Genomic DNA, 13,064 nt, shown 5'->3' on the forward strand with positions numbered 1-13,064 from the left:
TGAAACCTTTTGGCTCTTCTCTGGCAATCACTCTGTTTCTTTACAAACTGCAGCTGCCTTTATAGTTTGAGTCTGTTTCTTTAAAAGGAACCAGCAAGAACAGATGATACTAGCAATCCCATCATAAAGAAGCTATCAATTATAATAATCTCCTTACAATAAATCATGGATGCAGCTTGTCAGTATATTTTCCTCTCTCCTTTTCTTTCGGATTTAACTGAATGTAAGTAGACAAAAATTCCACCGAGATGGAAAGATAGATACGTTATATTTTTTTCTAAATAATATCAAAGGAAAGAAAGCTAACATAGTCTAATTGCAAGAAAAAGTCAAACACACCAAGAAAGAAGATGAATGGCGGGGGGTGGGGAGGAGGGAGGGTCATTCCTGAGAACAAATGCTACTCTTGAATTTGTTGGTTCAAGTAATACAGTGAAACAGAAAAAGACTACTCCATTTTACTTCAATTCTGGGAAGCTGGAAAAAAATATATACATTTTCCCCCTGAAATCCTAGGACAAGAGCAGGTCCTGCCTGTAGCTCTATAAAGTCATGGACCCACAGAGGCAGCACCTCCATGCCTCCCAAAGGCCTCCTCACACTGACGTAAGCGGGATGGACAGACGCGGAGGCGAGCGCATCAGCAGGTGCCTTAGGTGGAGCGAGACCAGCTAGAAGATGGCGGATATTCAGAATCTCACTGATGAGGAAGGGAAAACAGGAAGGCCAGTCATTCTCTCTCTCAATGGTTTTAAGTTGAAAACATTTGGTGGGTGAGGAAGGGTGAAGAGGTCAGGAGATAGCCCCCTCCTTCAATCTTACAAATCATTTTCAGGTGATGGACAGACGAAACCTTGCTTAAGAGCCAGCCCTCTCCATATTCCCCTTTAAACAAGGTTTTGTCGCACACAGAGGTGGAGCAAGGCAGGAAATAGAGAGCAGTCGTGCCTCTTTCAGACGCACCCTACACTGGAGGCGGTTCCTCTTACGCACCGTGACACCGTGTCCTTTAATCAAGATGCCCAGAGACCATTTTCATACGAGGCCAGCAGATGTAATATTCTTGGATGCATGAGCAGTTCATCATTTCGCTACTGGATGACAAGGTGATCACAGGGTGACTTTTCTAACGCAAGTTCACTGTTTGGTATTTTGAGTTCTCAAAATGAAAAAAAGATTTATCAAATATAAATATCTTTAAAAAGTAACAAAAGTGCTACATATGTGATCAAGGAAAAAAATTCCATTAGTTACTGCTGCTTAAAGTAGATTAAACTTTACAAATATTACCACATCCATTATCAATATGGCTTCCAATTATTAAATAAATTGCCTGTAGCAATATAGCTTTTCACACCTCTACAAGGACAGAGTAAAGAGAACAGCAAAGCAAGTCACATCTTGCAGACCTGCCGCAGAAGTGGCAAACGTCCCCTGCTTTTTTCTGCTCCTATTTAGGAAAGCATTTGCGCTTGTGACAGTCAGTAGGCATAATCCCACTACAGAGTCCTCTACCAACCTCCCATGTTGAGGGGGCTTCAGTTTAATGGCTACAGGGACTGGAAGTTCGTTTACTCACTTTTGGCCTTAGCTCCATCCTCGAATCACCTGTTTTTTGGTAGCAAGGAAAGGGGACACAGACAGGAGGCAGAGCCACTTCCGCGGTGACTTCCGGCACCTTTCCAGGCGGGCACGCACCTGTGCCACGCACTGTACAGTGGTTCTAACAACATCCACCATTATTACACATTCGGCTCATGGTTTTTCCCAATGCTCTCAAGCTGTGTTTTGTGGGGTTTTTTTTAAACTTTTTTTTTTTGTCATTTTTCTGTTTAATCATGGTCCCAAAGGCAGAAGGCAGTATTTTCTCTACTCAGTCACACAGCTTGTGAGAGGAAAGGATGTCTGTCTATGTCGGGCATGTTAACATCAACTGAAATCTGAGATCGAGTTTTTCCACTGACATTCTTAGCACAGCACCCAAAGAAGTATAATCTAGCCACGGTGTGACTATTATGAGGCACGGCTTATTGCAGCTGGAAATCAATTATTCCCACGTTGGGGGGACTGGGGGGGGCGGGGCGGGGCGGGTTTCTAGTGTTCCTTTTACTCTGCGGACACTCCCCAAATGGTGTCTGTCAATCCTGGCCACACTACCTCAGCTTGCATCCTACCAGTCTAGGGGAAGGAAGAGGGGTAGAGACTAGTGTTACAGGAATCTAAAGGTACCCAAGGATTTACACGGAGCCTACTATTTGAGAACTGAGGGCTAGCTAAATACCTGGAAGCACTTTCTTGGAATGCTAAGACAGAGCAGCAAGATTTTCTAGCCTCAGGGGCTGGGAGAGGGATGTTTGGTTGGTTGGTTGGTTATTAGTTACTGGGAATTAATACTGAGAGAGTATATGTAAAGGCTGAGGGCACCATGCCATCTTCACAGAACAAGACCCTAAGGGCTAACTGACATACAAGAAACTGCAAGTTATACTGTAAGAACACATGTTAAGGACCGAGGAAAGTCTGCTAAGGTGCTACGTCTAAACTAAGTTAACTTCTCGCGTTCAGCCCTCCCTCGTCAGTCGTCATCCAGGGCCTCTGTCTTAATTTCGTTGGCTCCTTGTCGGGCCAGTGCCAAGATAGTGTGGTTGACTGCTGCCATTTCCACAGCTAACGAGATGGGGTCTTGGTGGTCACTGTGGCTAGTGCTGTCATCCTGGATGTGCAGAAAGAAGAAGCAGATGTTATTGGGGGACTGGTGAGATCCTCCAGCTCACAGAAAAGCATGCTGGGGCAAGGGGAAGCAGAACATTTGTGGGAGGGGTCATGACAGGGTAGAGGTGAAATGTATTTAAGTAGACACTGAATGGGATACAGGTCCAGAGACTACTGGTTGGCATTTCGATGGTTCAGCAGATAAAAAGCACTGAAGTGTTTTTTTTTTTGGCTAAGAATTTTCCCTTCTGTCAGAAAGACTGCTGGGGATGATGATCAAACCTGGACCATTCCAGGTTTGCAGCCACTAGAGCACTAGTAATTGAGGGCCACACTAGTGAGCTTACATTCTGGATGGTGCTCTTATAGATTATTACAATTCACAGGATCTCTCTACTCAGTTGAGAAAACCAGACAAAACTACAGATACCAACACCTTATGGATAAAAATGCATTTTAGTAGAAAATAAACCAAACCTTCCTAAAACTCCAAATTCTCAGTTACAACAGGAGAGGAGTGTAACTGTCGGAAGTGGCTATGCACTCCGGCTGTCAGGGGAGCTGGGGAGGGAAGCGCAGGCGTCTTCCTTGGAAGGTGTGAGCTTGCCTTCCACATCGCTGTGGGATGAACAGTACAGCTGTAAAGGAAGCTGCACTGAAGGTGGTGTTACAGAGAAGGTGTAAGCTGCTCACCTGGCGTCTTCAGGGGACTCTACAGCAGAAAGCTTTGGGAAGGGTAAGTCCCTTCCTGGGAAAAAAGCATGGTGTGTGCTACCCTTAGGGCCTCTGGAAAAAGGATGGACATGATCCATCTACACTGGTAAACTAACAAGGATGTTTCTGCTTCGACTCCCAGAACATTCTCTACAGTGAAATGTGCAGCTCTGACTTGGAGTCCTCGGCGTGGGGTGGGGGGGCGGGTAGTGCGGGGGAAGCCTTGGGAAGTATAGGCAACCCTGTTCATTCTCACAGGCTGGTCTTTGGTTTAAACAGGGATCAGCATGGAACTGTAGGGACTCTGGCAGTGTCTACACTCAAGCTGCAGGATGGTGAGCAGAAGGAGAGCATGGTGGACTCTTTACGAGCAGCCTGAGCAGGGTACACTGACTAGGAAAGAGCAAACGTGTTCCCACTGGCGCCTAGAAGAGACCACACATTCTCTTCATATTCCAAATGGAGTGAGTTTAAAATCCTTAAAAAATATTTAAATCTTTAAGTGGGGAAAAACTCCCACATTCTTACTGAATTACTCCATCCAGTGGCTACAATTAAATATATTTTCCCCCGTAAGCAATGAAGAGGAAGTCAGGGTGAGGTGAGCAGACATGCATTTATGAGCGGGTGTGTGCGTGTCCGTGTGCCAGAGACTCTGGAGGGACCACGGTCTCAGCACGAGGGCTCCCACGGCACGGGGCCGAAGCAGGTAGGCCCTTCCACTGTGCGGGTGGAGTCAAGTCCAGGCAGGGCCACGGCTGCCCGAAGCCCCTAGCATCTCTCAGACATTGAGTGTGTGTGTGGTGGACGGTGGAACTTGCTTGTTTGGATCAGATCCTCCTCTCTTCTTCTACCTTCTCTGCTTCTCTGCCTCCCTCTGAACTTCTTCCCTCCTCCTCCTCCCCATTGCGTACTTGCCAAGTATCCTGTTGTATGACAATAAATCCGTGTGGGTGAATAAGGATTTCTCACAAATTCAACAGGACAACTGAATCTTAACCACATTTCTTTCAAGTTATATGAAAATCTAACTAGACACATGAGCAGAGCTGGAGGGACCTTAGCTCGCCCCCACCCCCCCCACCCTGGACAAAGCGCACCCACAGAATTGAGTTGTCATACGACCCCACCCGCTCTGTACCCAGCAGCACCTGCTCCGTGGCTCACCTGCTCCGAGTAGTCATTCCCGTCCACGTCATCACTGTTGGAGTGGCCTCCCGGACTCTGTACATCTATCCCATGACTCTCCAGGATTGCTGCTTCTTCGAAAAAAGCAAACAGATCCCTAAATTATCTGTTACCATACCATAAAGGTCTAAACACTGAATCTGTATTGAGAAAATGAGAATGCAATTGAAACAAAACCCTAGACTACGTTTTGTTTCTGCTCAGTTGCAGACAGGTGGAATTCAATGGCACAGAGGTTGGGGGAGGAACAACACGTTTGCCCTTCTGGAGCCCCTGCTGCTTCGTGTGAACATCTGAGTGGCTGACTGGTAGGTGCTTCATACGTACCAGCTAACTGAACGGCTCTCCTGTCTTGGGGTTCTACAAAGCATTTGAGGATTGTCATGATGAAGAAGTAAGTTTATAAGTGAAATACAATTTTAGAAGCTCAAAACCAGCCCACCATCCTGATCTCAATTCATGTTTCTTACATGCTTTTATTTTTCCAATCTTGCTTTTTACTAGGTTCCCTGTATATTAAGACGCTTTTATTCCAATTCTGTTAATCAGCTGTTTCTTAGCCTCTGGGTCATAGCCTGGTACAGTGAAAAGGCTTAGGGTGTCACATTTCCCCCTCTCAAGGCCTTATAGGTAGCTTTCATCTGCACCACAGGAGTAACTGATCAGAGATCATGTCTAATTCCAGATTCTTGCACATTAAGAATGATGAGGTTTAGAAATAATAATGTCATCCTTAGTACAATACTGATGCTGGGAGGGATTGGGGGCAGGAGGAGAAGGGGACGACTGAGGATGAGATGGCTGGATAGCATCACGGACTCGATGGACGTGAGTCTGAGTGAACTCAGACTGAGATGGTGATGGACAGGGAGGCCTGGCGTGCTGCGATTCATGGGGTCGCAAAGAGTCGGACACGACTGAGTGACTGAACTGACTGAACTAATACAATACAAATAGTATGATTAATATTAACTTTACATTATTAAAAATACAATGAAGAAAAACATAAGGGCAATTCTTGTTAGGCTTAAAGGGTAGTCTCATTTAGACCTGTAGTTCTAAACTGAAGTCACTCTTAAACACAAGGCCCAGGACTGCCTTCAAAGAAGACAACAGCCTCTCGGATACATTACCGATATTGGCTCTTCTCTTGATCTCCTTCCGCCTGTTAGCAAACCAATTATATACTTTCAGGGAGGTAACTCGTTCCAGATCTGACAGTTTTTTGCCTGTGAAGACATGCAGTAAAATTCAGAAAATCTGTATCTGAGGCTAGTTTTAAGGGACAATACTTTTTTTTCTTTTCCAAATGTTCTTTTCACTGCATCTATTGCCAGAATAACAGATACAGAATTTTTTTTAGCATGATCTAGCACCCCACTCCAGTACTCTTGCCTGGAAAATCCCATGGATGGAGGAGCCTGGCGGGCTGCAGTCCATGAGGTCGCGAAGAGTCGGACACGACTGAGCGACTTCACTTTCACACACTGGAGAAGGAAATGGCAACCCACTCTAGTGTTCTTGCCTGGAGAATCCCAAGGACGGAGGAGCCTGGTGGGCTGCCGTCTACGGGGTCGCACAGAGTCGGACACGACTGAAGTGACTTAGCAGCAGCAGCAGCAGTACTATACACAGACTTAATTATTGAATGAATAAACATATGGTGGTGGTGGTTCAGTCGCTAAGTTGTGTCCGACCCTTGCAACCCCATGGACTATAGCCTGCCAGGTTCCTGTGTCCATGGGATTCTTCAGACAAGAATACTGGAGTGGGTTGCCATTTCCTTCTCCAGAATAAACATATAAATAGTGGTAAAGAACCCGCCTGCCAATGCAGGAGACAAGAGACACGGGTTCAGTTCTGGGGTTGGGAAGATCCCCTGGAGGAAGGCATGGCAACCAACTCTAGTATTCTTGCCTGGAAAATCCCATGGACAGAGGAGCCTGGCGGGCTATAGTCCATAGGGTCACAAAGAGTCAGACACGACTGAAGCAACTTAGGATGGAAAAATCAACATACAAACAGCCCTAATAACACAAAATGCTTCAATTCAGAAAGTCACACAATATGAAGGAATTCCAATATAAAATATTAAAGGATTCAGCCTGTTAGTGTTCAAAGTTCACATGACGGTAACATGAAAGCTTCATTTAATTAGCATCATTTACGCAGATGAATCTGTTTCTTTATCGCGTTCCCGGGTAGCTGAAGTCCCCTTACACCTTTAAGGCCCTGTATTAACTAGTTTCCTGCTGTCTTAAGACAGGGATACCATCCGTGTCTTCTTAAGACTAAGGTCACTATGCCCATCTGTTATTGTAACTACTCTGGAACACATAGTGCAATTCAAGCTGCAAACTGCTGTCAAATGCGATGGTTTATGAGAGCCACGTTCACCAACATGGCAAACACTCTTCTCCTTCATTTTCTATCTTAGCTTTTACCCCTCAATGGGTAGAGGGACCAGAAAACAGGTCAGGTGCTTGATGCCCGGAGGTTAAGTGCTTTCCAGGAAGAGTCTGAGTTCCATCCAGCAGAGCGTTAGGGCTGGGGGTTTGGCCCGTGAGAAGTAAGGGTACCGATGTCGTTGTAGCTGAGTGTGTATGTATGTTCTGGACGGTTAGAAGTCTGGCTTCTAACTAAGGGGGAATAAATTAGTATTTGATTATCACAAAACAGTGATAAAACTTAAAACAAAAAAGTCATACTTTTGTATGTACCCTTTAAGCCAATCCAATTAACTGGCCAAATGGAGATCAATTGGATCTTCTTCACCGAGAATGGTTTCTGATTTATAAAAAAAATCACCACCACCATACTATGGAAGAACATTTTAGCACACGACCTATGAGTGTTTCAGGGGCTCTGCTGACTTGCACAGGAACAACTGGACTTCAGAATGGAAATACTCCAAGCTAAGAAGTCATCCCAATGTAGAAATGGGAAAGAAGTCCGCTCCAAAAAGAATTCTTTCTTTAAATAGGAATACAGAATCATACAATTTTCAACAGTTACAAAACAAAACTATCTTAATATTTACATTAACAAATCTTGTTTAAGTATGCCAACTTTAAAACTATTTTGAAACTGGTATGTTTATGCTGTATTTTTGGAAAAAGAAATCTATACAGTCTTTAAAACTAGTAATTTCAAGGTTGCGTATCTCAAGCAGGGACACTCATTGGAACTTTCCCACGTGAAGCCTAATTTGGAGTAGTGTAATCACCCCCTCAGAAGTACAGTGTGAACAAGACAGAGCAATGAGCATCCACAGGAGGATGGTGGGAATGGAGCCAAGAGCACTGCTGGCATGAGGAAGAGACTGAGGTCCCAAATGCTGGTCCAAGCGCAGCCCAGAGCCAAGCGCGCCTGCTGCCTTACCTGGCTTCTGTATCACTGCGTTGCAAGCATTTGCAATTTCTTCTCTCTTTGCTTCATCTGGGTATTGATTCTCATTGAAGTAACTGCAGAGGCAATCAATTGAGACACAAGTTTGTACTTTTACAAATGTGCTCTCCTTAACACACAGGTTCACTGAAAAAGATGTCCTTTTCTAAGATGTAACATTAATGTCTAGTCCAGGCTGTCTGATGGAATTTCCTATGAAGATAGAAACAGTCTTTCTGTCCAACAGGGCAGCCACTACTCACATGGGGCTACTGAGCACCTGAAATGATGCTGATGTGATGAAGGAAGTGGATTTTTGATTTTAATAAATTTAAACAGTTACATGTGACTGGTGGCTACTATATTGGATAGGACAGGTTTAGCCACTGCTCGGCTTCGATAAAAGCTGTACTGGATATAAAAGTTACTTGTGATATGGGTGGCTGACTGAAATCACAGACTTCCGTTGTTGAGGCACTGGTGATGACAGGACTCTTTGTATGTCTTGTTTGTAGTAGCAAAACTTGGAAATTGCCCAATTGTCCATCAACAGGAGAATGATAGAACAAATTATGAGACATCTGTATTTATACACAGCTACTTAAAAAGGACTAGAAAAACTATTCACTGGCCTGGGGAGATGTTCTTGACGTGGTCCTAAGTGGAAAAAAAAAACCAATCTGTAGAATAATGTGCATGTAAAAGTACTGTTAAATTTTTAACATTCCTGTCTAACTTAGAGAGTGAACTTATGGTTGCAAAGAACGGGGGAAGGGACAGTTAGGGAGTTTGGGATGGACATCTACACAATGCTGTTTTTAAAATGGATAATCAACAAGGACCTACTGTATAGCACAGGGGACTCTGTTCAATGTTATGTGGCAGCCTGGATGGGAGGGGAGTCTGGGGGAGAATGGATACGTGTGTGTGTATGCATGCATGCATACATACATATATATATAGCTGAGTCCCTTTGCTGTGCACCTGTAACTATCACAGCATTGTTAATCTGCTATACTCCAATATAAAATAAAAATTTTAAAGAGAAAAATTCCTGCGTATGTGTACTTAAATCTGCATGGATAAAGGGTGGGGGGAGGGGATATATGCATACTTATGGCTGATTGGCGTTGCTGTACAGCAGAAATCAGCATAGCATTGTAAAGCAATTATCCTCCAATTAAAAAAAACCTAAGTGACTAAGTATCAGAATATTGATATACTTATCCTCTAATAAAATGTCCTCATAAAAAATCTCCATGGATAAAAGCTGGAAGGGTACACATGATTACCTTATCATAGGGAAAGGGATAAGTAGGAGGAAATTTAAACATTTTAAGATTTATTTTTGCCTTTTTCCACATGCTAAATGCATATATTACTTCTGTACAATAGTACTTAAAGAAATTGGGTTTACTGAACCCATCCTTGGCATTATCAGGCCCGTGACACTATATGGGGAAACAGAATGCTTGTTAGTACTACTTGTTCGGTCACCTTGAGTTTTCAAAAAGGAAGAATTTCTGTTGCTTTGAACCTGGAAACTGAAGGTCAGGAGGTGACTCCCTGTCACATCCTAGCTCCTCTCACTTCCGTGGGGGCTCCCCTTCCCCATCCTCTCTGCACCGGTGCCAGTGCCCTTGTACTGGGAGGCCCCTAACCTCCTGTGAGCCCTGCCTTCTGCAGCGCAGCTCCTCTGCCCCGCACCCTCTCCGTGTGGGGAGCAGCCTTCGCAGGAGCCCTGACACAGCGGCTGCCGTCAGCCGCAGCCCTTCCTTTTCCACACTGTGAGCGGCAGGGCTCTGTGTGCTACCGCCACCCCACACAGCGGCCTCCTGCTTCAGTGCGGGGTTTACGCATCTCTTTCCACATGACTTTCTGCTACCGTGTTTAGAGCTTCCATGTTCATACTGAGGATGCTTCCAAGTCACTGCTCCACTTCCACATTCCTACTGACTTCATCTAACTCCACCTCTGCTATTTAGTTGGGCAAAGTCATTACCCAGGGGCTTGTTAGAAAAGCGGAATCCCAGACCCTGCCTTAGACTAAATGAGAATCTGAATTTTAACAAGATCTCCAGGTAATCTGACTGCACATTAATGTTTGAAAAGCACAGGATCAGCGCATTCATTTAAAATTCAGCAACAAAGACAACAAAAGCAGATACTAAGTATCTAACGTTATATGCATCCACTGTGGGTCAAGAAGAGAATTAGATTGTTTCTGACCACAAGGAGTTTATAATCTACTGAAAGTGAAGTGAAAGTGCTAGTTGCTCAAGTGAAAGTGTTAGTTGCTCAGTTGTGTCCAGCTCTTAGTAACCCACCAGGCTCCTCTGTCCATGAAATTCTCCAGGCAAGAATACTGGAGTGGTAGCCATTTCCACCTCCAGGGGACCTTCCTGACCCAGAAACTGAACCTGGGTCTCCTGCACAACAGGCAGATTTTTACCATCTGAGCCCCCAGGGAAGCCCGTAATCTACTGAGGAGACACATCAATCACTACCCTTGGGCTAAGAGTCCATAGGCTGTCTGAACAGAGGAGGGTGGGAGCACAGAGGACAGTGTGCTCAGTGCTGCCGTAAGACTTGGCAGAGGAAGTGCCATCTGAGTTACCTCTTGAGGACAAGATAGGAGTTTGCAAAGCAAAGAAAAAGAAGAACATTTCATGAAAGGGAAAAAGCATGAGCAAAGGCAAAAAGGGAGATTAAAGTCTTGATGATTCTGGGCATGGAGAAGAGTTCAGTGTGGTGAGAATACGGGTTCACAAGAAAAAATGAGAGATGGTAGTCTGGAGAAGTAGGATGGGGCCACCTTGTGATGTTCCATACGTAATAAAGATTTCATCTTGAAACAGAGGTTTTACAAGCAGCACAGAGATACACTCCCAACTGCATTTTAGAAAGATAGCACATTTTAAGACTCAAGGTGACTCAGAACTCCACCTCGAAATCTGGAAGTCTGAGACTCCCTAGTGAACTTTCCACTCACCTCCTCCACCTCCTCCAATTTCCTCTTCTTTACACTAATCTCGAACCCTTTAAAACCCTTCCCCAACTTAAAAACCTGTTCATCTATCACTCTTCTTCTGACCTCATCTTGCTTCTCACCCTGAATTCCATGGCAAGCTGAATCCACAGTATCTCTTAGGAGATACCATATGATTCAGGAATCCCACTCCTGGGCATACATCCAGATGATAATTCAAAAGGTACATGCAGCTCTATATTCATAGTAGCACTGTCCACAATAGCAAAGACAAAGAAGCAACTAAAATGTTCATCGACAGACGAGTGGATAAAGAGGATATGGTACATATATACATTTCACAATCAGTCATAAGAAGAAATGAAAATAATGGCATTTGCAAAACCATGCGGACAACTAGAGATTATCACACTAAGTGAAAAGTGAGTCGCTCAGTCGCGTCTGAATGTTTGTGACCCCATGGACTGTAGTCTGCCAGGCTCCTCCATCCATGGGATTTTCTAGGCAACAGGACTGGAGTGGGGTGCCATTTCCTTCTCCAGGGGATCTTCCCGACCCAGGGATCGAACCTGGGCCTCCTGCGTTGCAGGCAGACTCTACCGTCTGAGCCACAAGGGAAGCCAAGCTGAAGTAAGTCAAAAAGAGACAAATAGCATACAATATCACTTAAACGTGGAATCTAAGATATGACACAAATAAACCTATGAAACAGAATCAGGGGGCATGGAGCATAGATTAGTGGCTGAAGAGTTAGGAGGTGAAAGGGGAGGAGTGGGAGCTGGGGTTAGCAGATGCAACTGGCATACCCCGAAGAGAAACAACAAGGTCCTCCTGTACAGCACAGGGCACTATATTCGACACCCTGTAATACACCATGAGAAAGAACATGAGAGAGAACGTGTGTATATGCATATATAGGTATGTGTGTGTATAACTGAGTCACTTTGTTGTATAGCAGTAGTTAACACTGCAATTCAACTGTACTTCAATAGAAAAACAACAACAACAGTATCTCTTAGGAGAAATTCTGATTACTCAGCTTTTCTGTCCTTCCACCATACCTGTCCTGCCAATCTTGCCCCCTGCAGAAAGCACCTTCCACTTGTTTTCTTCCATCCTTCAATCAGGGTACCAAGAGTTCCTAGGCAAAGTTATAAAATAGGGCCAAGTGATTTCTTTATAACCTTGTGTCTCTCGACCTTAACTAGGCCCCTTGTTTCTGATGGGAATGCTTTTTGTTCTTCTAGCCAACTGTCTGTAATACTCCATCTTTCATGCCCCTCTTTCCTGAAACCTTTCCATGCTTAAGTCGCAAGCCCTCAAACCTACCACCGTCATTCTTTTTTGCAGATGCCCTTGCCGCCTCCTTAACCAAGACGGAGATTATGAGGATTGGCTTCATGCTCTCAGCTTCTCAGCTTCTGCACGTCTCCGAGTCGCTGCTCGCTCACCTCTGCGTCTCGTGGACGAGGAGGGTGCCGTCTCCTCTTCGAGGTCTACTTCTCCACTTGTGTCTCTGATCTCATCATCCTGCCCTGTTTCATTTCCTCATGTCTCCTTTCTTTCCTGCATATCTTTTCTTTTAAAAAAAGTTATTTACTTATTTTAATTGGAGGCTAATTACTTTACAATATTGTAGTGGTTTTGGCCATATATTGACATGAATCAGCCGCGGGTGTACATGTGTCCCCCATCCTGAACCCCCTCCCACCTCCCTCCCCATCCCATCCCTCAGGGTCATCCCAGGGCACCAGCCCTGAGCACCCTGTCACACCTGCATATCTTTTCCCTGTGCCCTCATAATTTACTCTATTTCACTCATTTTATGATGCATATTTCTTCATTATTATGATTCTAAAATTAGGATACATCTTATAATTCGTCGTGTCTGCAAATTAACTGGCAGCGTCTCCCCTCCATGCCAGTATATAAAATAAAGGTGTGTCATACAATCAAAGCCTTCCTAGATTTGATGGGAAAGTGGTAGCTGCTAAGACCTAGAGGTCCCATTTCTGCAACAGCTCAATGGCTACTATACATTATTGTGCTAACTCTTCCAAATTATTGCAAAGCC

General features: G+C 44.5%; 1 protein-coding gene across 6 annotated transcripts in view; it reads right to left on the reverse strand.

The window, feature by feature from the left end:
* Positions 1 to 616: 616 nt before the first annotated feature.
* HMBOX1 (homeobox containing 1) overlaps positions 617 to 13,064 on the reverse strand; it is a 192,257-nt gene continuing 179,809 nt past the window's right edge. The window contains exons 7-11 of one of the 6 annotated variants that reach the window (XM_052644754.1): positions 7,996 to 8,078; positions 5,748 to 5,843; positions 4,594 to 4,685; positions 4,281 to 4,352; positions 617 to 2,713 (exon numbers count right to left, since the gene is read on the reverse strand). In XM_052644754.1, the coding sequence (XP_052500714.1) occupies positions 2,576 to 2,713; positions 4,281 to 4,352; positions 4,594 to 4,685; positions 5,748 to 5,843; positions 7,996 to 8,078 (481 nt within the window). In that variant the 3' untranslated portion in view covers positions 617 to 2,575. Of the gene's footprint in view, positions 2,714 to 4,247; positions 4,353 to 4,593; positions 4,689 to 5,747; positions 5,844 to 7,995; positions 8,079 to 13,064 lie in introns of all 6 variants that reach the window. The other 5 variants (XM_052644753.1, XM_052644758.1, XM_052644757.1 and 2 more) reach the window with 5 other exon arrangements.

The sequence above is a fragment of the Budorcas taxicolor genome, chromosome 8, assembly GCF_023091745.1.
Source record: "Budorcas taxicolor isolate Tak-1 chromosome 8, Takin1.1, whole genome shotgun sequence".
NCBI lineage: Eukaryota > Metazoa > Chordata > Mammalia > Artiodactyla > Bovidae > Budorcas > Budorcas taxicolor.